Genomic DNA, 27517 nt, shown 5'->3' on the forward strand with positions numbered 1-27517 from the left:
CAACAGTACGCCAGAGAGGGGTGGGCTGAGAGACAACAGTACGCCAGAGAGGGGGTGGGCTGAGAGACAACAGTACGCCAGAGAGGGGGTGGGCTGAGAGACAACAGTACGCCAGAGGGGGGGTGGGCTGAGAGACAGTACGCCAGAGAGGGGTGGGCTGAGAGACAACAGTACGCCAGAGAGGGGTGGGCTGAGAGACAACAGTACGCCAGAGAGGGGGTGGGCTGAGAGACAACAGTACGCCAGAGAGGGGTGGGCTGAGAGACAACAGTACGCCAGAGAGGGGGTGGGCTGAGAGACAGTACGCCAGAGAGGGGGTGGGCTGAGAGACAACAGTACGCCAGAGAGGGGGTGGGCTGAGAGACAACAGTACGCCAGAGAGGGGGTGGGCTGAGAGACAACAGTACGACAGAGAGGGGGTGGGCTGAGAGACAGTACGCCAGAGAGGGGGTGGGCTGAGAGACAACAGTACGCCAGAGAGGGGGTGGCTGAGAGACAACAGTACGCCAGAGAGGGGGTGGGCTGAGAGACAACAGTACGCCAGAGAGGGGGTGGGCTGAGAGACAACAGTACGCCAGAGAGGGGGTGGGCTGAGAGACAACAGTACGCCAGAGAGGGGGTGGGCTGAGAGACAACAGTACGCCAGAGAGGGGGTGGGCTGAGAGACAACAGTACGCCAGAGAGGGGTGGGCTGAGAGACAACAGTACGCCAGAGAGGGGGTGGGCTGAGAGACAACAGTACGCCAGAGGGGGGGTGGGCTGAGAGACAACAGTACGCCAGAGGGGGGGTGGGCTGAGAGACAACAGTACGCCAGAGAGGGGTGGGCTGAGAGACAACAGTACTCCAGAGAGGGGGTGGGCTGAGAGACAACAGTACGCCAGAGAGGGGGTGGGCTGAGAGACAACAGTACGCCAGAGAGGGGGTGGGCTGAGAGACAACAGTACGCCAGAGAGGGGGTGGGCTGAGAGACAACAGTACGCCAGAGGGGGGGTGGGCTGAGAGACAACAGTACGCCAGAGGGGGGGTGGGCTGAGAGACAACAGTACGCCAGAGGGGGGGTGGGCTGAGAGACAACAGTACGCCAGAGGGGGGTGGGCTGAGAGACAACAGTACGCCAGAGGGGGGGTGGGCTGAGAGACAACAGTACGCCAGAGGGGGGGTGGGCTGAGAGACAACAGTACGCCAGAGGGGGGGTGGGCTGAGAGACAACAGTACGCCAGAGGGGGGGTGGGCTGAGAGACAACAGTACGCCAGAGGGGGGGTGGGCTGAGAGACAACAGTACGCCAGAGGGGGGGTGGGCTGAGAGACAACAGTACGCCAGAGGGGGGGTGGGCTGAGAGACAACAGTACGCCAGAGGGGGGGTGGGCTGAGAGACAACAGTACGCCAGAGGGGGGGTGGGCTGAGAGACAACAGTACGCCAGAGGGGGGGTGGGCTGAGAGACAACAGTACGCCAGAGAGGGGGGTGGGCTGAGAGACAACAGTACGCCAGAGGGGGGGTGGGCTGAGAGACAACAGTACGCCAGAGGGGGGTGGGCTGAGAGACAACAGTAAGCTGAAAGGGGCGGGCTGAGAGACAAGGTGCACCATTGGGAGATTTGACCTTTGACCTGTTGGGAGCAAACGGATATGGACGCAACATTAGAGCCACAGCAAAGGCTGCTGGGAGTTACAGTACACCTCTCTCTAGTCTACATCTATACGTATCTATCCCAATCTGTTCATCTTGGGTTAACTAGCTACTAGCTATCCTGTTCATCCTCAGTTAACTAGCTAGTAGCTATCCTGTTCATCCTCAGTTAACTAGCTCGTAGCTATCCTGTTTATCTTGGGTTAACTAGCTACTAGCTATCCTGTTCATCCTCAGTTAACTAGCTACTAGCTATCCTGTTCAACCTTGGATAACTAGTTACTAGCTATCCTGTTCATCCTCGGTTAACTAGCTACTAGCTATCCTGTTCATCCTCGGTTAACTAGCTACTTGCTATCCTGTTCATCCTCGGTTAACTAGCTACTAGCTATCCTGTAATCAAACCCCGACATCTACCCCCAATCTATTCATCCTGCCTCCCTCTCCAAGGTTCACCCATTCTCACTATTGAATAAGTTATATTAACTTCCCTACATCCTACTGTAAACACAGCAAAAAAAACAGTTGTACGTTCTCTTCTATATCCTCTATGTTCTCTTGTGATAACCAGAGGTCTACTACTCAGGTCTTCTACTACGGGGAGTATTGGAGGGAAAAACGCAGGGTACGTCGTGGTTTGGAGAGTAAACAGATGGGTTGCTGGTGGGACCCAGAGTTTAGTGGTGTTCTAGGGGTGACGGGGGGCAGGATGGGATGAAGGGTTGGATGATGCAACAGTGGAGGTGGGAGGAGCAGATGATGGAGGAGGAGACTGTTTTGTTTGGGCTTTACCTCAGGCTCAGAGGTCAGGGGTCAGACGGGCAACGGACAATCAGATCAGCCCGTGAAGGCCTGGAAGTGTGAGTCTGAAACAGGAAGCACAGCAAGTAAGAAGAGTGACACAGAGAAAAAAACGCCAGGTTTTGGCTAGATGGAGTACAACGACTGACCAAAAGTTGCATGGTCCAGTCGCTTCAGGGACAACTGTAGAAATGTGAGCTAAAGTCACTTCTGTCCGTAGCTGTACCCCATCTAGCCAAAACCAAAAGACCAGAACAAAATAATAAATACATCTAGGGGAATCTAGAACTTAATCAGAGCCTGTATTCACAAAGTGTCTCAGAGTAATATTGCTGATCTAGGATCAGTGTTGCCCCTTAACGTCCTAATTAATAACATGGGGGACCTGATCCTAGACGCTTTGTGACAACCGGCCCAGAAGTGATCAAAACAACAGCAAAATGAGCCCTAGAAGAAGTACTTGCTCAGAACAGAAAAACCCACCAGAAAACACAGTGATATATGTGAGCTATGACTTGGCCCTGATAGGCCTATGGCTAGCCTTCAAAGACACAATAACATTAATATGGAAGCTAGCCATATGGTTGATGCTAGGTTGATGCTAGGTGGGATTGGGCCATCCAAAGGATTCTCCCTAGCATCAACCTGTTATAAGGTTAACTGTAAATGGAGAATCTAAAGCGACCAGAGAGGTGAACACATAGAGATGGAAATAGTTTGATCTCTGTGCGTGAGCAGATAGAATGACAGACGATAGCATTTGTGTCTACCAAGAGAGGGTGAGGTTAAGTTGGATCAGAGCAGCGTCTTAAGAACAAACACGAAGCAATGTATCACCTAATGTAAGCAACAGTCTCCCTTTCTTTCACCACATACTGAAGTTTGTATTTCTCTTTTTTTTGTATTTTATGTTGTTTGCAACAGTATATAGTACATATCTCTGGAAATGTTGGTGAAAAGTACATCCTATCAGATGGATCAAATAAAAGGGGAATATAGAGTTCAATATGTGAAACTGGAAACACTTATCTCTCCTCACTAGCTTTAAGCACCAACTGTCAGAGCAGCTCACAGATTACTGCACCTGTACATAGCCCACCTATAATTTAGCCCAAACAACTACCTCTTTCCCAACTGTATTTAATTTTTATTTATTTATTTATTTTGCTCCTTTGCACCCCATTATTTTTATTTCTACTTTGCACATTCTTCCATTGCAAAACTACCATTCCAGTGTTTTACTTGCTATTTTGTATTTACTTTGCCACCATGGCCTTTTTTGCCTTTACCTCCCTTCTCACCTCATTTGCTCACATTGTATATAGACTTGTTTATACTGTATTATTGACTGTATGTCTGTTTTACTCCATGTGTAACTCTCTGTTGTTGTATGTGTCGAACTGCTTTGCTTTATCTTGGCCAGGTCGCAATTGTAAATGAGAACTTGTTCTCAACTTGCCTACCTGGTTAAATAAAGGTGTTCTCAACTAGCCTACCTGGTTAAATAAAGGTGTTCTCAACTAGCCTACCTGGTTAAATAAAGGTGTTCTCAACTAGCCTACCTGGTTAAATAAAGGTGTTCTCAACTAGCCTACCTGGTTAAATAAAGGTGTTCTCAACTAGCCTACCTGGTTAAATAAAGGTGTTCTCAACTTGCCTACCTGGTTAAATAAAGGTGTTCTCAACTAGCCTACCTGGTTAAATAAAGGTGTTCTCAACTAGCCTACCTGGTTAAATAAAGGTGTTCTCAACTAGCCTACCTGGTTAAATAAAGGTGTTCTCAACTAGCCTACCTGGTTAAATAAAGGTGTTCTCAACTAGCCTACCTGGTTAAATAAAGGTGTTCTCAACTAGCCTACCTGGTTAAATAAAGGTGTTCTCAACTAGCCTACCTGGTTAAATAAAGGTGTTCTCAACTAGCCTACCTGGTTAAATAAAGGTGTTCTCAACTAGCCTACCTGGTTAAATAAAGGTGTTCTCAACTGGCCTACCTGGTTAAATAAAGGTGTTCTCAACTAGCCTACCTGGTTAAATAAAGGTGTTCTCAACTAGCCTACCTGGTTAAATAAAGGTGTTCTCAACTAGCCTACCTGGTTAAATAAAGGTGTTCTCAACTAGCCTCCCTGGTTAAATAAAGGTGTTCTCAACTGGCCTACCTGGTTAAATAAAGGTGTTCTCAACTAGCCTACCTGGTTAAATAAAGGTGTTCTCAACTAGCCTACCTGGTTAAATAAAGGTGTTCTCAACTAGCCTACCTGGTTAAATAAAGGTGTTCTCAACTAGCCTACCTGGTTAAATAAAGGTGTTCTCAACTAGCCTACCTGGTTAAATAAAGGTGTTCTCAACTAGCCTACCTGGTTAAATAAAGGTGTTCTCAACTAGCCTACCTGGTTAAATAAAGGTGTTCTCAACTGGCCTACCTGGTTAAATAAAGGTGTTCTCAACTAGCCTACCTGGTTAAATAAAGGTGTTCTCAACTAGCCTACCTGGTTAAATAAAGGTGTTCTCAACTAGCCTACCTGGTTAAATAAAGGTGTTCTCAACTTGCCTACCTGGTTAAATAAAGGTGTTCTCAACTAGCCTACCTGGTTAAATAAAGGTAAAATAAAAAAATAAAAATAAATGTATTAAATATTTTCATATCTAGATGGCTAGTATTATCTTCAAACATAAAAGGGAGGCTTTCTCCTGTTAAAAAACAAACATTATTTCATTTCTAAAGAAGAAAAAGGTGCCTAAAAGCGATTCTCTAAGAGAACCATTTCACAGATTTGGAACATCGGACATTTAAGAAAGATCATGTTGGACAAATGTTCTCAGCCTCCTATAATAGCCAAAATAGAGAGATTTACAAATTCACAAGAATCTACCTCTTAAAAGATATTCTATCCAAGCTGTATCACAACAGGCCATTATTGGGAGTCCCATAGGGCGGTGCAGTTTTGGCTAGATGGAGTACAACGACTGACCAAAAGTTGCATGGTCCAGTCGCTTCGGGGACAACTGTAGAATTTGAGCTAAAGTCACTTCTGTCCATAGCTGTACCCAATCTAGCCAAAACCAAAAGACCAGAACAAAATAATAAATACATCTAGGGGAATCTAGAACTTAATCAGAGCCTGTATTCACAAAGTGTCTCAGAGTTATTGTGCTGATCTAGGATCAGTGATGCCCCTTAACGTCCTAATTAATAACAAGAGGGACCTGATCCTAGACACTTTGCCTCGTAAAGTTATTATATCCAGGCTGTCATTGTAAATAAGACTTTGTTCTTAACTGACTTGCCTACTTAAATAAAGGTGAAATAAATACAAATTTTAAAAAATAAAAGTTGATTATTATGAGGCTGCTAGGTTTTCCTACATGGCTCTCTTTAATGGTGAGAGAGCAAGATTCTACGGCTCTTTTTCACCAGATTAATACATCTGGTTTTGCAGTATAGCTGTTATTTTGGTGGTGATTGGAATGCTGGACTCGATGTGAATCTTGACAAGCAACCAAAGCCTACTACACTAAAGATAGGCCCCAGGTCAAAAACTATACACCAAATGTTAGATGTGATTGGTCTAACGGATGTGTGGAGACTTTTCAATCCTGCCAATAGAAATGATACATGGTATTCTAATCTGCATAAATCATACTGCAGGATTGACTTCTTCCTGGTTCCCTGGATTACCACTGATTTAGTTCAGAAATGTACTATTAGGTCTATCCATATCTCCAATCCCAACCCAGTTTCATTCCAGCTTCCTTATTTCCAATTCAAACCACCAGAGGTTCAATTGGCAATGTAATAATTCTGTGCTATCAGCTGCAGATTTATTCAGGTGATTGATAATGATGACACTGATTCGTTATTAACTTCTTGGATATAGGGGGCGCTCTTTTAATTTATGGATTAAAAAACGTGCTCGTTTTAAGCGCAATATTTTGTCATGAAAAGATGCTCGACTGCATATAATTGGCAGTTTTGGAAAGAAAACACTCTAAGGTTTCCAAAACTGCAAAGATATTATCTGTGAGTGCCACAGAACTCATGCTACAGGCGAAACCAAGATGAAACTTCAACCAGGAAATGAGCAGAATTTTTGAGGCTCTGTTTTCCATTGTCTCCTTATATGGCTGTGAGTGCGCCAGGAATGAGCCTGCCCTTTCTGTCGTTTACCCAAGTTGTCTGCAGCATTGTGATGTATTTGTAGGCATATTATTGGAAGATTGGCCATAAGAGACTACATTTACCAGGGGTCCGCCCGGTGTCCTTTGTCTAAAATGGTGCGTAATCTTCAACTGGAGGCATTTTCCCATGAGATTCAGAGGAGAACGCACACTTCCACGAACGATATATCATCGAAGAGATATGTGAAAAACACCTTGAGGATTGATTCTAAACAACGTTTACCATGTTTCAGTCGATATTATGGAGTTAATTTGGAAAAAAGTTCAGCGTTTTGATGACTGAATTTTCGTTTTTTTTTGGTAGCCAAACGTGACGCACCAAATGGAGCGATTTCTCCTAAACAAATAATCTTTCAGGAAAAACTTAACATTTGCTATCTAACTGAGAGTCTCCTCATTGAAAACATCTGAAGTTCTTCAAAGGTAAATTATTTTATTTGAATGCTTTTCTTGTTTTTGTGAAAATGTTGCATGCTGAATGCTATGCTAAATGCCACGCTAGCTATCAATAATCTTACACAAATGCTTGTTTTGCTATGGTTGAAAAGCATATTTTGAAAATCTGAGATGACAGTGGTGTTAACAAAAGGCTAAGCTTGAGAGCTAGCATATTTATTTCATTTCATTTACGATTTTCATGAATAGTTAACGTTGCGTTATGGTAATGAGCTTGAGGCTGCAACAATTGTCTTTTGGAGAGGCACTCACTGACTGGGTCACACTTATTTACTCCGCCCCTCAAACAGGTGTTCCTATAAACGGCACAGTATTGCATCCCTTCCTCATAGGTAGAGGCACAAAACAAGGGTGTCCTCAATCTCCCTTCTTATTTGCTTTGGTTATGAAACGAGCAGAGTATATTCACTCTGTACCTCAATATAAAACTAGATTAACTCTGTACCTCAATTTAAAACAGCCAGGAACACTAATCAATATAAAACAGCCAGGAACACTAATCAATATAAAACAGCCTGGAACACTAATCAATATAAAACAGCCTGGAACACTAATCAATATAAAACAGCCTGGAACACTAATCAATATAAAACAGCCAGGAACACTAATCAATATAAAACAGCATGGAACACTAATCAATATAAAACAGCATGGAACACTAATCAATATAAAACAGCCTGGAACACTAATCAATATAAAACAGCCTGGAACACTAATCAATATAAAACAGCCTGGAACACTAATCAATATAAAACAGCCTGGAACACTAATCAATATAAAACAGCCTGGAACACTAATCAATATAAAACAGCCAGGAACACTAATCAATATAAAACAGCCAGGAACACTAATCAATATAAAACAGCCTGGAGCACTAATCAATATAAAACAGCCTGGAACACTAATCAATATAAAACAGCCTGGAGCACTAATCAATATAAAACAGCCTGGAACACTAATCAATATAAAACAGCCTGGAGCACTAATCAATATAAAACAGCCTGGAACACTAATCAATATAAAACAGCCTGGAACACTAATCAATATAAAACAGCCTGGAACACTAATCAATATAAAACAGTCTCTCTTAGTTTGGCACTTAGAAATAGGTTTAACCCAGGTCCATAAAATCACTTTCTAGAATAAAGGACAACGGATGCAATTAAATATATTTGGATGTAATCAAAGTATCTAAAGCAAAAGGGAAACATTTATTTTACTATAATTGAATATTATTTAAATAGAATTACCAAAGTTAATGTTTGTTTAGTGCCTTTGTATGTCTGGATGATGCATGTGTGTTTCTACCATTTTAAATGTTCCATGTGATTATCATGGGGTGTGTTTCTACCATTTTAAATGTTCCATGTGATTATCATGGGGTGTGTTTCTACCATTTTAAATGTTCCAAGTGATTATCATGGGGTGTGTTTCTACCATTTTAAATGTTCCAAGTGATTATCATGGGGTGTGTTTCTACCATTTTAAATGTTCCAAGTGATTATCATGGGGTGTGTTTCTACCATTTTAAATGTTCCAAGTGATTATCATGGGGTGTGTTTCTACCATTTTAAATGTTCCAAGTGATTATCATGGGGTGTGTTTCTACCATTTTAAATGTTCCAAGTGATTATCATGGGGTGTGTTTCTACCATTTTAAATGTTCCAAGTGATTATCATGGGGTGTGTTTCTACCATTTTAAATGTTCCAAGTGATTATCATGGGGTGTGTTTCTACCATTTTAAATGTTCCAAGTGATTATCATGGGGTGTGTTTCTACCATTTTAAATGTTCCAAGTGATTATCATGGGGTGTGTTTCTACCATTTTAAATGTTCCAAGTGATTATCATGGGGTGTGTTTCTACCATTTTAAATGTTCCAAGTGATTATTATGGGGTGTGTTTCTACCATTTTAAATGTTCCAAGTGATTATCATGGGGTGTGTTTCTACCATTTTAAATGTTCCAAGTGATTATCATGGGGGTGTGTTTCTACCATTTTAAATGTTCCAAGTGATTATCATGGGGTGTGTTCCTGACATTTTAAATGTTCCAAGTGATTATCATGGGGTGTGTTTCTACCATTTTAAATGTTCCAAGTGATTATCATGGGGTGTGTGTTTCTACCATTTTAAATGTTCCAAGTGATTATCATGGGGTGTGTTTCTACCATTTTAAATGTTCCAAGTGATTATCATGGGGTGTGTTTCTACCATTTTAAATGTTCCAAGTGATTATCATGGGGTGTGTTTCTACCATTTTAAATGTTCCAAGTGATTATCATGGGGTGTGTTTCTACCATTTTAAATGTTCCAAGTGATTATTATGGGGTGTGTTTCTACCATTTTAAATGTTCCATGTGATTATCATGGGGTGTGTGTTTCTACCATTTTAAATGTTCCAAGTGATTATCATGGGGTGTGTTTCTACCATTTTAAATGTTCCAAGTGATTATTATGGGGTGTGTTTCTACCATTTTAAAGTATGTAGACTATTAAAAGTCTGTTTAAAAGCCACATTTTGAGTTATAAAATTACATTCATTTAACATTTGAAACATTTCATAACTATTCATATTTTGCTACACATAAAATTGAGCCCTCAGCGAGGCTGTCAAACTGTAAAATCAAGGTATCAAGGTTCTGACAAATTCCCTTTGCCTTGAAAATCAGTTCTGTCAGGGGTACATTCCATATGGGTGTCTGAAACCCCTCCAAAACACACAGTAGTGAACAGACAAGACACACAGTCAGTCAGCCACAGCAGACTGGGTATGGAAGATAGAAGCACCTCTGATAGACAATCCAAAGCTAGCTTAACGGATGCAACAACCCCATGGCTATCTAACTCAATGCATTTTCCATTCACAGAGCGGACAAGACATCGGTTTTAGGGAAATAGAGAAGAGGGAAGTGTATGTCTCTTCATCAACAACAAATTATGTTCTGACTCTAGCGCAGTGGAATTCTCAACTGTCACCTGTCTTGGAATACATGGATCGTCAAATGCCAACCCTTCTACCTCACCGAGAGAGCTTCTGTTATAACACGCTGAATATATTCCACTTTAGGGCAACAACAAGCTGGCACGACGAACTGCACGAGGCTATGAACAAGCAGGAAACCACGCGGAGGCTTTTCTGGTTGACAGTGATTTTATGTTTGTATCACTGTATCACTGCCCAACTTCTATCAACATGTCTCCTTCACCACTAGGGGGGCGATAGAGTCTTAGATCGCAGATCCTCTACCCACAAGCAAGCATACAGTGACTTGCGAAAGTATTCACCCCCCTTGGCATTTTTCCTATTTTGTTACAACCTGGAATTAAAATAGATTTTTGGGGGGGGGCTTGTATAATTTGATTTACACCACATGCCTACCACTTTGAAGATGCATTTATTTATTTATTGTGAAACAATAAATAAGACAAAAATTGAGAATTTGAGCATGCATAACTATTAACCCCCCAAAGTCAAAACTTTGCAGAGCCACCATTTGCAGCAATTACAGCTGCATGTCTCTTGGGGTGTGTCTCTATAAGCTTGGCACATCATTCTTCAAGCAAAACTGCTCTAGCTCCTTCAAGTTGAATTGGTTCCGCTGGTGTACAACAATCTTTAAGTCATACCACAGATTCTCAATTGGATTGAGGTCTGAGCTTTGACTAGGCCATTCCAATACATTTAAATGTTTCCCCTTAAACCACTCGAGTGTTGCTTTAGCAGTATGCTTAGGGTCATTGTCCTGCTGGAAGGTGAATCTCCGTCCCAGTCTCAAATCTCTGGAAGACTGAAACAGGTTTCCCTCAAGAATTTCCCTGTATTTAGCGCCGTCCATCAGTCCTTCAATTCTGACCAGTTTCCCAGTCCCTGCCGATGAAAAACATCCCCACAGCATGATGCTGCCACCACCATGCTTCATTGTGGGGATGGTTTTCTTGGGGTGATGAGAGGTGTTGGGTTTGCGCCAGACATAGCATTTTCCTTGATAGCCAAAAAATCCATTTTAGTCTCATCTGACCAGAGCACCTTCTTCCATATGTTTGGGGAGTATCCCACGTGCCTTTTGGTGAACATCAAACGTGTTAACTTATTTTTTTCTTTAAGCAATGGCTTTTTTTCTGGCCACTCTTCTGTAAAGCCCAGCTCTGTGGAGTGCACGGTTTAAAGTGGTCCTATGAATAGATACTCCAATCTATGCTGTGGAGCTTTGCAGCTCCTTCAGGGTTATCTTTGGTCTCTTTGTTACCTCTCTGATTAATGCTCTGCTTGCCTGGTCTGTGAGTTTTGTTGGGCGGACCTCTCTTGGCAGGTTTGTTGTGGTGCCATATTCTTTCCATTTTTTAATAATAGATGTAATGGTGCTCCTTGGGATGTTCAAAGTTTCGGATATTTTTTATAACCTAACCCTGATCTGTACTTCTCCACACCTTGTCCCTGACCTGTTTGGAGAGCTCCTTGGTCTTCATGGCCCTTGCTTAGTGGTGTTGCAGACTCTGGGTCCTTTCAGAACAGTTGTATATATACCGAGATCATGTGACACTTAAATTAAGTCCACCTGTGTGCACTCTAACTAATTATGTTACTTCTGAAGGTAATTGGTTGCACCAGATCTTATTTAGGGGCTTCATAGCAAAGGGGTTGAATAAATATACTTATCAGTATATTTTAGATTTATTTTAAACAAGTAATTTTTTAAATTTCACTTCACCAATTTGGACTATTTTGTGTATGTCCATTACATGAAATCCAAATAAAATCAATTTCAATTACAGGTTGTTATGCAACAAAATAGGAAAAACGGCAAGGAGGATGGATACTTTTGCAAGGCACTGTACAAGCCCCCCCCCCCCCCTTTGGCAAGTCGGATTATGACTCTATACTCCTGCTTCCGGATTACAAACAAAAGCTCAAACAGGAAGTACCCTGCGCTCCTTAGAAAAATGGTCGGCTGAAGCCATTTTGTACCAAGGACGAGATAAGAGCTTTGTTTAGGAGACCAAACTGAACGATAAGTTATAGCCAATTCTGTCTGGCTAGGGGATATTCCTCTCTGAAGTAAAGTCTTTCTTTGTGTAAGTTCCTAAGACCTGTGGTTTGTCATGTCAACTAGGGGGGAGGGTGGATCTTTGCTATAAAGGATCCCAGTCGCCATTATGTTGACCACTCTCAACATTTCATTAGAGATACTGAACTGTTAAAAGTCAAAATGCTATTGCAAAAGCTTAATTATTATTAAAGGTGAAGATTAAGCATAACTCTGACTGGTGTGTGGTTTGCTCTCTCATCATTTGGTAATTAAGGAAATTTCCACGACAATAGACTGCCGAGTTTTCAGAAGAAAGTTCTTTGTTTCTAGCCATTTTGAGCCTGTAATCAAACCCACAAATGCTGATGCTCCAGATACTCAACTAGTCTAAATAAGGTCAGTTTTATTGCTTCTTTAATCAGACCAACAGTTTTCAGCTGTGCTAACAAAATTGCAAGAGGTTTTCTAATGATCAATTAGCCTTTTAAAATGATAAACTCGGATTAGGTAACCCAACGCACCATCAGAACAAGGTCACTTTCAGAGCAACACTCTCCTCACACGTTTGTTTGTGGACCTCAATGAACAACACATCAGCTGTGTGTGACCAAGCGGAAAAAAACACAGCCTACATCGTTGTCCCCATATTAGCTAAAGTAACATCCTAGTCATAGCTAACAGAAACGTTAGTAAGCTCGTTACAACAGTAACATTACCGTGTATAATCAGTAACCGGCGGGCTCCGGTGGCATTCAATTAATAAAACCGAAAGCTTACCTTGACTTGGAAAAGTTCCAGTGTTGTGTTGGATAGTCATAGCCAGCTAGCTAACATAGCATTCCTCTGTTTGAGCAGGGTGTTTGAATAACTAAACTGCATTTACTAGCTAAATGAGTGAAACTTATAGTGGATTACTACATTTCTCTTTCTTCTCCTTCATTTTTAAAGAAATTAAGTTGTTCTAAACTGTTCAATTATTGACTTTCTCTCTGAGTCAACTACTCGCCACATTTGATGCACTGCAGTGCTAGCTAGCTGTAGCTTATGCTTTCAGTACTAGGTTATTTCTCTGATCCTTTGATTGGTTGGACAACATTTCAGGTCATGCTGCAAGAGCTCTGATAGGTTGGAAGATGGCCTCTGGAAGTTGTCATAATTACTGAGTAAGTCTATGGAAGGGGGTGAGAACCATGAGCCTCCTGGGATTTGTATTGAAATCAATGTACCAAGAGGAGGACGGAAGCTAGCTGTCCTCCGGCAACGCCATGGCTCTACCCTACAGAGTGCTGTTGAGGCTATTTGTTTAACCTTTATGTAACTTGGCAAGTCAGTTAAGAACAATTTCTTAGTTTTCAATGATGGGCTACCCTGACCAAACCCTCCTCTAACCCAGACTATGCTGAGCCAATGACCCCATAAGCAAATTATGTTTTTCGAAAAGGATAAAAAATGAAAAGCTGAAATGTCCTGAGTCAATAAGTATTAAAGCCCTTTGTTATGGCAAGCCTAAATAAGTCCAGGAGTAAAAATGTGTGCAATAATAGTGTTTAACATTATTTTTGAATGACTAGCTCATCTCTGTACCCCACACATACAATTATCTGTAAGGTCGAGCAGTGAATTTCAAACACAGATTCAACCATAATGATCAGGGAGGTTTTTTTAATGCCTCGCAATGAAGGGCACCTATTGGTAGATGGGTAAAAAAATTAAAATCAAAAGCAGATACTGAATATCCATTTGAGCATAGTGAAGTTATTAATGACACTTTAGATGGTATATCAATACACACAGTCACACCAAAGTTATAGGCATCCTTCCTAACTCAGTTGCCAGGGAGGAAGGAAACCGCTCTGGGATTTCACCATGAAGCCAATGGTGACTTTAAAACAGTTACAGAGTTGAATGGCTGTAATAGGAGAAAACTGAGTATGGATAAACAACATTGTAGTTACTCCATAATACTAACCTAAATGACAGATTGAAAATAAGGAAGCCTTCAACAACAACAAAAACATTCAAAACATGCATCTTGTTTGCAACAAGTCACTAAAATAATCCTGCAAAAAATGATGCAAAGCAATTCACTTTTTGTCCTGAATACAAAGTGTTATGAATATAACACAACACATTACTGAGTACCACTTTCCATATGTTCAAGCATAGTGGTGGCTGCATCATGTTATGGGTATGCTTGTAATCATTAAGGACTGGAGATTATTTTAGGATAAAAGAAATTCACGGAAAGGAGCTAAGCACATACAAAATCATAGAGGAATACCTGGTTTCCACCAGACACTGGGAGATGAATTCACCTTTCATTAGGACAATAACCTAAAACACAAGGCCAAATCTTGCTTACCAAGAAGACTACTTACAGTTTGGACTTAATTCTGCTGGAAAATCTATGGCAAAACATTAAAATGGCTGTCTAGAAACGATCAACAACCAACTTGACAGAGCTTGTTTTTTTAAAGACTAATATGATACAATCCAGATGGGCAAAGCTCATAGAGACTTACCTAGGAAGACTCACAGCTGTAATCACGGCCAAATGTGATTCTAACATGTATTGACGGATGGGTGTAGATTGGTGAGAATTATTTTTTATTTATTAATTTTGAACTCTTATTCCACATACCAAAATGTGGAATAAGTCTAGGGGTGTGAATACTTTCTAAAGGCAGTGTAAATGCTGGTTAACTAAACATGAAGACCTCTAAACGTGAAGACCTCCCTCCATCCCTCACTGTGAAAACACACCTACACTGACACACTCACACACACTCACACTAACACCCGGACACATACACACACACACACACACACACACACACACACACACACACACACACACACACACACACACACACACACACACACACACTCACCACCACGCACACACCACCACTCACACACCACCACTCACACACCACCACACACACACACTCATACTAACACCCAGACACATACACACAGACACTCACCACCACACTCACACTAACACCCGGACACATACACTCACACACACACACACACACCACCACACACTCACCACCACACACACACCACCACTCACACACACTCACCACCACACTCACACTAACACCCGGACACATACACTCACTCACACTCACACACACACACACACACACACACACACACACACAACCACACACTCACCACCACACACACACCACCACACACTAACATGAACCCACAACTTATTCTGATGCCATACCGTTGATTATTATTATCATTATCATTGTTATGATTATTATCATTATCATTGTTATGATTACTATCATTATCATTGTTATGATTATTATCATTATCATTGTTATGGTTATTATCATTATCGTTGTTGTGATTATTATCATTATCATTGTTGTGATTACTATCATTATCGTTGTTATGGTTATTCTCATTGTCGTTGTTATGATTATTATCATTATCGTTGTTGTGGTTATTATCATTATCGTTGTTGCGATTATTATCATTATCATTGTTGTGATTATTATCATTATCGTTGTTATGGTTATTATCATTATCGTTGTTATTATAATAATTATGATCACTATTATGAACATTATTATTATTAATAGTATCGTTGGTATTAATATTATCATTATTATTAATATTATCATTACTATTGTTATTATCATAATTATTATTACTATTATCATTATCATTGTTATTATCATAATTATTATTACTATTATCATTATTATTGTTATTATCATAATTATTATTACTATTATCATTATCATTGTTATTATCATAATTATTATTACTATTATCATTATCATTGTTATTATCATAATTATTATTACTATTATCATTATCATTGTTATTATCATAATTATTATTACTATTATCATTATCATTGTTATTATCATAATTATTATTACTATTATCATTATCATTGTTATTATCATAATTATTATTACTATTATCATTATCATTGTTATTATCATAATTATTATTACTATTATCATTATTATTATCATAATTATTATTTATATCATAATTATTATCGTTATATTACCATTATTATATTACCATTATTATATTATCATTATTATCATTATATTATCATTATTATCATTATTATTATTAATATATTATCATTATTATTATTATTATTATTAATATATTATCATTATTATTATTATTATTATTAATATATTATCATTATTATCATTATTATTATTAATATATTATCATTATTATCATTATTATTATTTATAATATTATTATTATTATGATCATTGGTGTTATTATCATTATTATTAATATTATCATTATTATTAATATTATCATTATTACATATTATCATTATCATTATTATTAATATTAACATTATCATTATTACATATTATCATTATCATTATTCATAATAATATTATTATTAGCATTATTCATATTATTATTTATATACCAGTCCTTATTTTCTGCTACCAGTCACTTTCCAGAAATCCCTTTATACTCCAGTATCCCTGCCTATATGTCCATATCTACCTCAATACTCCAGTATCCCTGCCTATATGTCCATATCTACCTCAATATGCCAGTATCCCTGCCTATATGTTCATATCTACCTCAATACTCCAGTATCCCTGCCTATATGTCCATATCTACCTCAATACTCCAGTATCCCTGCCTATATGTCCATATCTACCTCAATACTCCAGTATCCCTGCCTATATGTCCATATCTACCTCAATACTCCAGTATCCCTGCCTATATGTCCATATCTACCTCAATACTCCAGTATCCCTGCCTATATGTCCATATCTACCTCAATACTCCAGTATCCCTGCCTATATGTCCATATCTACCTCAATACTCCAGTATCCCTGCCTATATGTCCATATCTACCTCAATACTCCAGTATCCCTGCCTATATGTCCATATCTACCTCAATACTCCAGTATCCCTGCCTATATGTCCATATCTACCTCAATACTCCAGTATCCCTGCCTATATGTCCATATCTACCTCAATACTCCAGTATCCCTGCCTATATGTCCATATCTACCTCAATAGTCCAGTATCCCTGCCTATATGTCCATATCTACCTCAATACACCAGTATCCCTGCCTATATGTCCATATCTACCTCAATATGCCAGTATCCCTGCCTATATGCCCATATCTACCTCAATATTCCAGTATCCTTGACAACATGTCCATATCTACCTCAATACGCCATTACCCCTGCACATTGTAAATGTGGTACTGGCAGTGACCCTGTATATAGCTTCCTCTCTGAGGCACTGAACACTGACCCTGTATAAAGCTTCATCTCTGAGCTAGTGAGGTACTGAACACTGAGCCAGTATAAAGCTTCATCTCTGAGCTAGTGAGGCACTGAACACTGAGCCAGTATAAAGCTTCATCTCTGAGGTACTGAACACTGAGCCAGTATAAAGCTTCATCTCTGAGGTGCTGAACACTGAGCCAGTATAAAGCTTAATCTCTGAGCTAGTGAGGCACTGAACACTGAGCCAGTATAAAGCTTCCTCTTTGAGGTGCTGAACACTGAGCCAGTATAAAGCTTCCTCTTTGAGGTACTGAACACTGAGCCAGTATAAAGCTTCCTCTTTGAGGCACTGAACACTGAGCCAGTATAAAGCTTCCTCTTTGAGGTGCTGAACACTGAGCCAGTATAAAGCTTCCTCTTTGAAGTACTGAACACTGAGCCAGTATAAAGCTTCCTCTTTGAGGCACTGAACACTGAGCCAGTATAAAGCTTCCTCTTTGAGGTACTGAACACTGAGCCAGTATAAAGCTTCCTCTTTGAGGTGCTGAACACTGAGCCAGTATAAAGCTTCCTCTTTGAGGTACTGAACACTGAGCCAGTATAAAGCTTCCTCTTTGAGGTACTGAACACTGAGCCAGTATAAAGCTTCCTCTTTGAGGTACTGAACACTGAGCCAGTATAAAGCTTCCTCTTTGAGGTGCTGAACACTGAGCCAGTATAAAGCTTCCTCTTTGAGGTGCTGAACACTGAGCCAGTATAAAGCTTCCTCTTTGAGGTACTGAACACTGAGCCAGTATAAAGCTTCCTCTTTGAGGTGCTGAACACTGAGCCAGTATAAAGCTTCATCTTTAATTTCTTATGTTTTCATTTTCAGTTATAATATTTAGATATTGATTACTGCACTGTTGGGTAGAGCTCGCAAGGTAAGCATTTCACTGTACTTATGCACTTGACAATAAAACGTGTGCACGTGACAAGCAAATGTGTGCACGTAGCCTCCCGGGTGGTGCAGTGGTCTAGGGCGCCTGCATCGCAGTGCTAGCTGTACCACCAGAGACTCTGGGTTCGAGCCCAGGCTCTGTCGCAGCCGGCCACGACCGGGAGGTCCATGGAGCGACGCACAATTGGCCTAGCGTCGTTCGTGTTAGGGGAGGGATTGGCCGGTAGGGATATCCTTGTTTCATCGCGCACTAGTGACTCCTGTGGCGGTCCGGGCGCAGTGCACGCTAACCAGGTCGCCAGGTGCACGGTGTTTCCTCTGACACATTGGTGCGGCTGGCTTCCGGGTTGGATGCGTGCTGTGTTAAGAAGCAGTGCGGCTTGGTTGGGTTGTGTATCGGAGGACGCATGTCTCTCGACCTTCGTCTCTCCCCAGCCCGTACGGGAGTTGTAGCGATGAGACAAGATCGTAACTACTAACAATTGGATACCATAAATAGGGGGTAAAATTCCAAATAAATGTAAAGATTTTTTTGTGCATGTGACAAAAGTGCGAGGCATGTTTTTGTTCCTCTAGAAATAGAATGAGTAGAAAGGGGGAAAAGCCCGTCTGACCACGGCATTTTGACAGGTAAACTCATAGACATTCTATTTCTACGCTCCTTTAGAAAAGGGACTGTGGACTTGGCACATGAAGACATGATGTTAATTGTAACCCCCAGACTTGATATACAGACATACTGTAAACTGGGATCATTGTAGATTTATTGGCTGGTTGGCTACATTGTGAAAAGTGGCCATCTGAGAGAACACAGCAAGGCAGTCACAACACAACAACACTGTACAAGGCCCTCGGACAGCTCTATATACATCTAATGGGCCAAGGCATGGCACACACTGCAGAAAGGGCAAAAACACATAAACACTGGAGTAGAGTTTGATCTCTGAGAACACACACACACACACTCACACACACACACACACACACACACACACACACACACACACACACACACACACACACACACACACACACACACACTCACACACACCATACACTCACACACACCATACACTCACACACACCATACACTCACACACACCATACACTCACACACACCATACACTCACACACACACACCATATACTCACACACACCATACACTCACACACACACACCATACACTCACACACACCATATACTCACACACACCATACACTCATACACACCATACACTCACACACACACACACACCATACACTCACACACACTCACTCACACACTCACTCACACACACCATACACTCACACACTCACCATACACTCACACACTCACCATACACTCACCATACACTCACACTCACCATACACTCACACACACTCACCACACACACACCATACACTCACACACACACACCATACACTCACACACACACACCATACACTCACACACACACACCATACACTCACACACACACACCATACACTCACACACACTCACCACACACACACTCACTCACCATACACTCACACTCACCACACACACACTCACCACACACACACTCACCACACACACACACACACACTCACACACACACTCACTCACACACTCACCATACACTCACACTCACTCACCATACACTCACCACACACACTCACACACACACACACTCAACACACCATACAACCACACTTTTTATTTTTCACAGTGGTGCTGCTGGTGGTTTTAGCAGCCGACTCCTCAGTGGCTCCCTGCTCCTGGAGGTGGTTGAGGAGCCCCCTGTGGTCCAGTGGAGAGGGGCTGCTGTGTGGTGACATGTCCCCTGACCCTGACCTCTTCTTTGGTGCTGTTGACTGGCCTGGGCCAAGGTCTAGGACCACTCTCCCCACCCCAACCCCCGCCTCACCCCCAACCTCTACCATCACCACACCCCCAGCACCTGAGATGACGTCTGGTGCTGAAGCCGACGCTCTCTGCTGGGCCTCCATCTCAGACAGGCTGTAGGCCAGGGCCATCTGGAGATCTTCATCATCATCCTCTTCCTCCCTGGGGACGTCAGGGTAGTGGAAGTAGGGGGCTGAGCTGAAGGAGCGCTGGGCCATAGACCGGGGTCCGGAGACGGGTCGGTGTGGATGGGTCTGGAGCTCCACAGGTAACGCCCTCTCTGCCTGCTGCTGAAGGTGTTGCCTGGGCGTCTGTGAGGGTTGACTAGGGGGCAGGTGGTCTCTCTTGCTGAGCTCCAGAGCCAAGGCCAACTCATCCTCCACACCTGGGGGAAAGGAGGGGGACAGGAGGGGGTTAGGAGGGGGACAGGAGGGGGTTAGGAGGGAGACAGGAGGGGGACAGGAGGGAATAGGATGGGGACAGGAGGGGGAAAGGAGGGGGTTAGGAGGGGGGCAGGAGAGGGGCATGAGGGGTTAGGAGGGGGACAGGAGGGAGGCATGAGGGGTTAGGAGGGGGACAGGAGGGAGATAGGAGGGGGACAGGAGGGGGACAGGAGGTGGTTAGGAGGGGGATAGGAGGGAGACAGGAGGGGGACAGGAGGGAGATAGGAGGGGGTTAGGAGGGGGACAGGAGGGAGATAGGAGGGGGACAGGAGGGGGTTAGGAGGGGGACAGGAGGGGGTTAGGAGGGGGACAGGAGGGGGACAGGAGGGGGTTAGGAGGGGGACAGGAGGAAGAATAACCCAGACACAGCTAGTCAGGAACAGTTGACAAGGGACTGAATGAGGGGAGGGAGGGACCCAGGGTAGATGGATTACCATTGATGAGCACCGTCTTCAAGACCCCGTCTTCCTCGATCTCTGTTCTCTCCTGACCGTTTTCTTTGATCCTGTTGACAAGAACAGTCAGTCACCGCCCATATCATCATATTTAGGGAACCATGCAGAGACACAAACACTGGAACAAATGGTACCATTTGTTTTACACTAAATAGGGTTTATGGTGCAAATTGGGATGCAGATTTACTGACTTCTTGGTGGCGGTGCGTTTGCCGTTGATGACACGCGTAGAGGTGGAGACAGACTTGAAATTTCCCATCCCTCCTCCGATGCTGTCCATCCAATCCATTCCAGCCATGGAGGACGAGGAAGAGGTGAAGTCGTGCACTGTGAAAGAGGGAGGAGGATGAGGAAGAGGTGAAGTTGTGCACTGTGAAAGAGGGAGGAGGACGAGGAAGAGGTGAAGTCGTGCACTGTGAAATAGGGAGGAAGAGGAAGAGGTGAAGTCGTGCACTGTGAAAGAGGGAGGAAGAGGAAGAAGTGAAGTCATGCACTGTGAAAGAGGGAGGAGGAGGAAGAGGTGAAGTCATGCACTGTGAAAGAGGGAGGAGGAGGAGGAGGAGGAAGAGGTGAAGTCATGCACTGTGAAGGAGGAAGAGGTGAAGTCATGCACTGTGAAGGAGGGAGGAAGAGGTGAAGTCATGCACTGTGAAGGAGGGAGGAAGAGGTGAAGTCATGCACTGTGAAGGAGGGAGGAAGAGGTGTAGTCATGCACTGTGAAGGAGGGAGGAAGAGGTGAAGTCATGCACTGTGAAGGAGGGAGGAAGAGGAGGTAGAGGTGTAGTCATGCACTGTGAAGGAGGGAGGATAGGTGAAGTCATGCACTGTGAAGGAGGAAGGAGGAGGAAGAGGTGAAGTCATGCAGTGTGAAGGAGCAAGGAAGAGGTCAAGTCATGCACTGTGAAGGAGGGAGGAAGAGGTGTAGTCATGCACTGTGAAGGAGGGAGGAAGAGGTGAAGTCATGCACTGTGAAGGAGGGAGGAAGAGGAGGTAGAGGTGTAGTCATGCACTGTGAAGGAGGGAGGAAGAGGTGAAGTCATGCACTGTGAAGGAGGGTGGAAGAGGTGTAGTCATGCACTGTGAAGGAGGGAGGAAGAGGAAGAGGTGTAGTCATGCACTGTGAAGGAGGGAGGAAGAGGAGGTAGAGGTGAAGTCATGCATTGTGAAGGAGGGAGGAAGAGGAGGTAGAGGTGAAGTCATGCACTGTGAAGGAGGGAGGAAGAGGTGTAGTCATGCACTGTGAAGGAGGGAGGAAGAGGAAGAGGTATAGTCATGCACTGTGAAGGAGGGAGGAAGAGGAAGAGGTGAAGTCATGTAGTGTGAGGGAGGGAGGAAGAGGAAGAGGTGTAGTCATGCACTGTGAAGGAGGGAGGACGAGGTGAAGTCATGCACTGTGAAGGAGGGAGGAAGAGGAAGAGGAAGAGGGGAAGTCATGCACTGTGAAGGAGGGAGGAAGAGGAAGAGGTGTAGTCATGCACTGTGAAGGAGGGAGGAAGAGGAAGAGGTGTAGTCATGCACTGTGAAGGAGGGAGGAAGAGGAAGAGGTGTAGTCATGCACTGTGAAGGAGGGAGGAAGAGGGGAAGTCATGCACTGTGAAGGAGGAAGGAAGAGGAAGAGGTGAAGTCATGCACTGTGAAGGAGGCAGGAAGAGGAGGAGGGGAAGTCATGCACTGTGAAGGAGGGAGGAAGAGGGGAAGTCATGCACTGTGAAGGAGGGAGGAAGAGGAAGAGGTGAAGTCATGCACTGTGAAGGAGGGAGGAAGAGGTGAAGTCATGCACTGTGAAGGAGGGAGGAGGAGGGGAAGTCATGCACTGTGAAGGAGGGAGGAAGAGGGGAAGTCATGCACTGTGAAGGAGGGAGGACGAGGACCAGTCAGATAAACTATACTGTGACTGGAGCTGATAGAATTGTGTTGTAACTGTGTTAACTGTGTAATACATGTGTTTAAACCCTCTTATTATAGAATTGTGTCCCAAATGACACCCTATTCTCTACATAGTGCACTAGTTTTGACCAGAGCCCTATCAGCGCAGTCGAACGTAGTACACTACATAGGGAATAGGGTGACATTTGGGATCCAGATATTGTTTTATTACGGACCTCCAGCAGAGGGGAAGGAGAAAAACCGGCTTGGGCCGAGCCTCGAAGTGCCAGGATGTCCATGGAAGCCACTGTGCATCCCTCCTCCGAAGGCAAAGTCATCTGAGAGGACAGAGATAACAGAGAGACTATGAGGACAGTGATAACAGAGAGACTATGAGGACAGAGATAACAGAGAAACTATGAGGACAGTGATAACAGAGAGACTATGAGGACAGAGATAACAGAGAAACTATGAGGACAGAGATAACAGAGAAACTATGAGCACAGAGATAACAGAGAGACACTGAGGACAGAGATAACAGAGAGACACTGAGGACAGAGATAACAGAGAGACTATGAGGACAGATATAACAGAGAGACTATGAGGACAGTGATAACAGAGAGACTATGAGGACAGAGATAACAGAGAGACACGGAGGACAGAGATAACAGAGAGACTGAGGACAGAGATAACAGAGAGACTATGAGGACAAAGATAACAGAGAGACTATGAGGACAAAGATAACAGAGAGACTATGAGGACGGTGATAACAGGGAGACACTGAGGACAGAGATAACAGATAGACTATAAAGACAAAGATAACAGAGAGACTATGAGGACGGTGATAACAGGGAGACACTGAGGACAGAGATAACAGATAGACTATGAGGACAGTAACAACAGAGAGAGTATGAGGACAGAGATAACAGAGAGACACTGAGGACAGAGATAACAGAGAGACTATGAGGACAGTGATAACAGAGAGACTATGAGGACAGTAACAGAGAGACTATGGGGACAGTAATAACAGAGAGACTATGATGACAGTAACAACAGAGAGACTATGAGGATAGTGATAACAGAGAGACTATGAGGACAGTGATAACATCGAGACTATGAGGACAGTGATAACAGAGAGACTAGGAGGACAGTAATAACAGAGAGACTATGAGGACAGTAACAACAGAGAGACTATGAGGACAGTGATAACAGAGAGACTATGAGGACAGTGATAACAGAGAGACTATGAGGACAGTGATAACAGAGAGACTATGAGGACAGTGATAACAGAGAGACAATGAGGACAGTGATAACAGAGAGACTATGAGGACAGAGATAACAGAGAGACACTGAGGACAGAGATAACAGAGAGACTATGAGGACAGTGATAACAGAGAGACTATGGGGACAGTGATAACAGAAAGACTATGAGGACAGTGATAACAGAGAGACTATGAGGACAGTGATAACAGAGAGACTATGAGGACAGTGATAACAGAGAGACTATGACGACAGTGATAACAGAGAGACTATGACGACAGTGATAACAGAGAGACTATGAGGACAATGATAACAGATAGACTATGAGGACAGTAACAACAGAGAGACTATGAGGACAGAGATAACAGAATATGGGGACAGTGATAACAGAGAGACTATGAGGACAGTGATGACAGAGAGACTATGGGGACAGTAACAACAGAGAGACTATGAGGACAGAGATAACAGAGACTATGGGGACAGTGATAACAGAGAGACTACAAGGACAGTGATAACAGAGAGACTACAGGGACAGTGATAACAGAGAGACTGAGGACAGTGATAACCGAGAGACTGAGAACATTGATAACAGAGAGACTATGAGGACATTGATAACAGAGAGACTATGAGGACAGTGATAACAGAGATACTGAGGACAGTGATAACAGAGAGACTATGAGGACAGTGATAACAGAGAGACTATGAGGACAGTGATAACAGAGAGACTGAGGACAGTGATAACAGAGAGACTATGAGGACATTGATAACAGAGAGACTATGAGGACAGTGATAACAGAGATACTATGAGGACAGTGATAACAGAGATACTATGAGGACAGTGATAACAGAGATACTGAGGACAGTGATAACAGAGATACTGAGGACAGTGATAACAGAGAGACTATGAGGACAGTGATAACAGAGAGACTATGAGGACAGTGATAACAGAGAGACTGAGGACAGTGTTAACAGAGAGACTACGAGAACAGTGGTAATAGAGAGACTGAGGACAGTGATAACAGAGAGACTACGAGAACAGTGATAACAGAGAGACTGAGGACAGGGGTAACAGAGAGACTGAGGACAGGGGTAACAGAGAGACTGAGGACAGTGTTAACAGAGAGACTGAGGACAGTGATAACAGAGAGACTAGGAGGACAGTAATAACAGAGGGACTATGAGGACAGTAACAGAGAGACTATGGGGACAGTGATAACAGAGAGACTATGATGACAGTAACAACAGAGAGACTATGAGGACAGTGATAACAGAGAGACTATGATGACAGAGAGACTAGGAGGACAGTGATAACAGAGAGACTAGGAGGACAGAGATAACAGAGAGACACTGAGGACAGAGATAACAGAGGGACTATGAGGACAGTGATAACAGAGAGACTATGAGGACAGTGATAACAGAGAGACTATGAGGACAGTGATAACAGAGAGACTATGAGGACAGTGATAACAGAGAGACTATGAGGACAGTGATAACAGAGAGACTATGAGGACAGTGATAACAGAGAGACTATGAGGACAGAGATAACAGAGAGACTATGAGGACAGTAACAACAGAGAGACTATGAGGACAGAGATAACAGAGAGACTATGAGGACAGAGATAACAGAGAGACTATGAGGACAGTGATAACAGAGAGACTATGAGGACAGTGATAACAGAGAGACTATGAGGACAGTGATAACAGAGAGACTATGAGGACAGTAACAACAGAGAGACTATGAGGACAGTGATAACAGAGAGACTATGAGGACAGAGATAACAGAGAGACTATGAGGACAGTGATAACAGAGAGACTATGAGGACAGTGACAACAGAGAGACTATGAGGACAGTGATAACAGAGAGACTATGAGGACAGAGATAACAGAGAGACTATGAGGACAGTGATAACAGAGAGACTATGAGGACAGTGATAACAGAGAGACTATGAGGACAGAGATGACAGAGAGACTATGAGGACAGTGATAACAGAGAGACTATGAGGACAGAGATGACAGAGAGACTATGAGGACAGTGATAACAGAGAGACTATGAGGACAGTGATAACAGAGAGACTATGAGGACAGAGATAACAGAGAGACTATGAGGATAGTGATAACAGAGAGACTATGAGGACAGAGATAACAGAGAGACTATGAGGACAGAGATAACAGAGAGACTATGAGGACAGTGATAACAGAGAGACTATGAGGACAGAGATAACAGAGAGACACTGAGGACAGAGATAACAGAGAGACTATGAGGACAGTAACAGAGATACTATGAGGACAGAGATAACAGAGAGACACTGAGGACAGAGATAACAGAGATACTATGAGGACAGAGATAACAGAGAGACACTGAGGACAGAGATAACAGAGAGACTATGAAACATAGAAGAAGCAGGTAGTGTTCTGCTTTGTGTGAACTGCTGCGATTCCCCTACGGACTGGTTTCCCGGTCAGATTTAGCCTCGACTAAGGAACACATAAAGACGTAGGATATTGTTGAAGGACCGTAGGATAATGGTCAGACCTACCGAAGAAATTTGCAAAAGGATCCTGGGCTCCAAAGAATTCTTGAAACACTTCCTCAGGACTCCGGAATGTAAAGGTGAATCCTGGGAAGTCTTCTGGAGTGGGATGGCTACTGGAGCCTGGTGGGAGGGAGGGAGAGAAGGGATACATTTTCATTGATTAATATGGACACTACCAACATTGTTGATCAAAAACAGAACAGAATAGATTATGTCATTGTAGACAACTCTATAAAACTTGACATGTGTAAACCCCTGGTTCTATGAGAATACAGTGAGATGTCACTTATGGGATACGTCTTAGGGCAGGGTCACAAGCTCAAAGTATCCAATCACAAAGCGTCTGTTGGAGACAGACAGGTCGAGTGGCGAATGAGGTGAACAGCTCTCCTCCATAAACAAAAGAGCCACAAATGCCTGCCGATTGGTCATTCACGAACATACCTCTCTTCCTTTTTACGGGAAACTCGTATTCTCACAGAACCACATGTGTCCCTTATTATGGTGTATGGCCAATTCCCGTGACGCCTGGTCTCCCGAAACCGGGGTAGTTCTAACAGCCTTCCGAGGCTCCGAACACTGAGGACGGTATGCGCCAATGAAGGTGCCATTAATTGCAGGAGGACACAAAGTCTTGGTCACTCTTGTGCCATACACGTTCTATCCAAGTAGATGCTGGACATAAACAGTGGAAACGCCCTTCTTTCGAAGAAGTAAATGGAGGCGGGTTGAAAGCATAAACTCTAAGGGGAAACAATTGTAATTGTAAGGTGTG

At 42.9% G+C, this 27517-nt stretch overlaps 1 protein-coding gene across 1 annotated transcript in view; it reads right to left on the reverse strand.

Annotated features, from left to right (window-relative positions):
* Positions 1-1731: 1731 nt before the first annotated feature.
* LOC109884622 (dnaJ homolog subfamily B member 6) overlaps positions 1732-27517 on the reverse strand; it is a 48259-nt gene continuing 22473 nt past the window's right edge. Inside the window, exons 5-10 of the mRNA XM_031801684.1 lie at positions 26746-26862; positions 23185-23286; positions 21274-21409; positions 21062-21132; positions 20240-20569; positions 1732-2498 (exon numbers count right to left, since the gene is read on the reverse strand). Coding sequence (XP_031657544.1) covers positions 2470-2498; positions 20240-20569; positions 21062-21132; positions 21274-21409; positions 23185-23286; positions 26746-26862 — 785 coding nt within the window. The 3' untranslated portion in view covers positions 1732-2469. The remainder of the gene's footprint in view (positions 2499-20239; positions 20570-21061; positions 21133-21273; positions 21410-23184; positions 23287-26745; positions 26863-27517) is intronic.

The sequence above is a fragment of the Oncorhynchus kisutch genome, linkage group LG2 (genome assembly GCF_002021735.2).
Source record: "Oncorhynchus kisutch isolate 150728-3 linkage group LG2, Okis_V2, whole genome shotgun sequence".
In the NCBI taxonomy this organism is placed as follows: domain Eukaryota; kingdom Metazoa; phylum Chordata; class Actinopteri; order Salmoniformes; family Salmonidae; genus Oncorhynchus; species Oncorhynchus kisutch.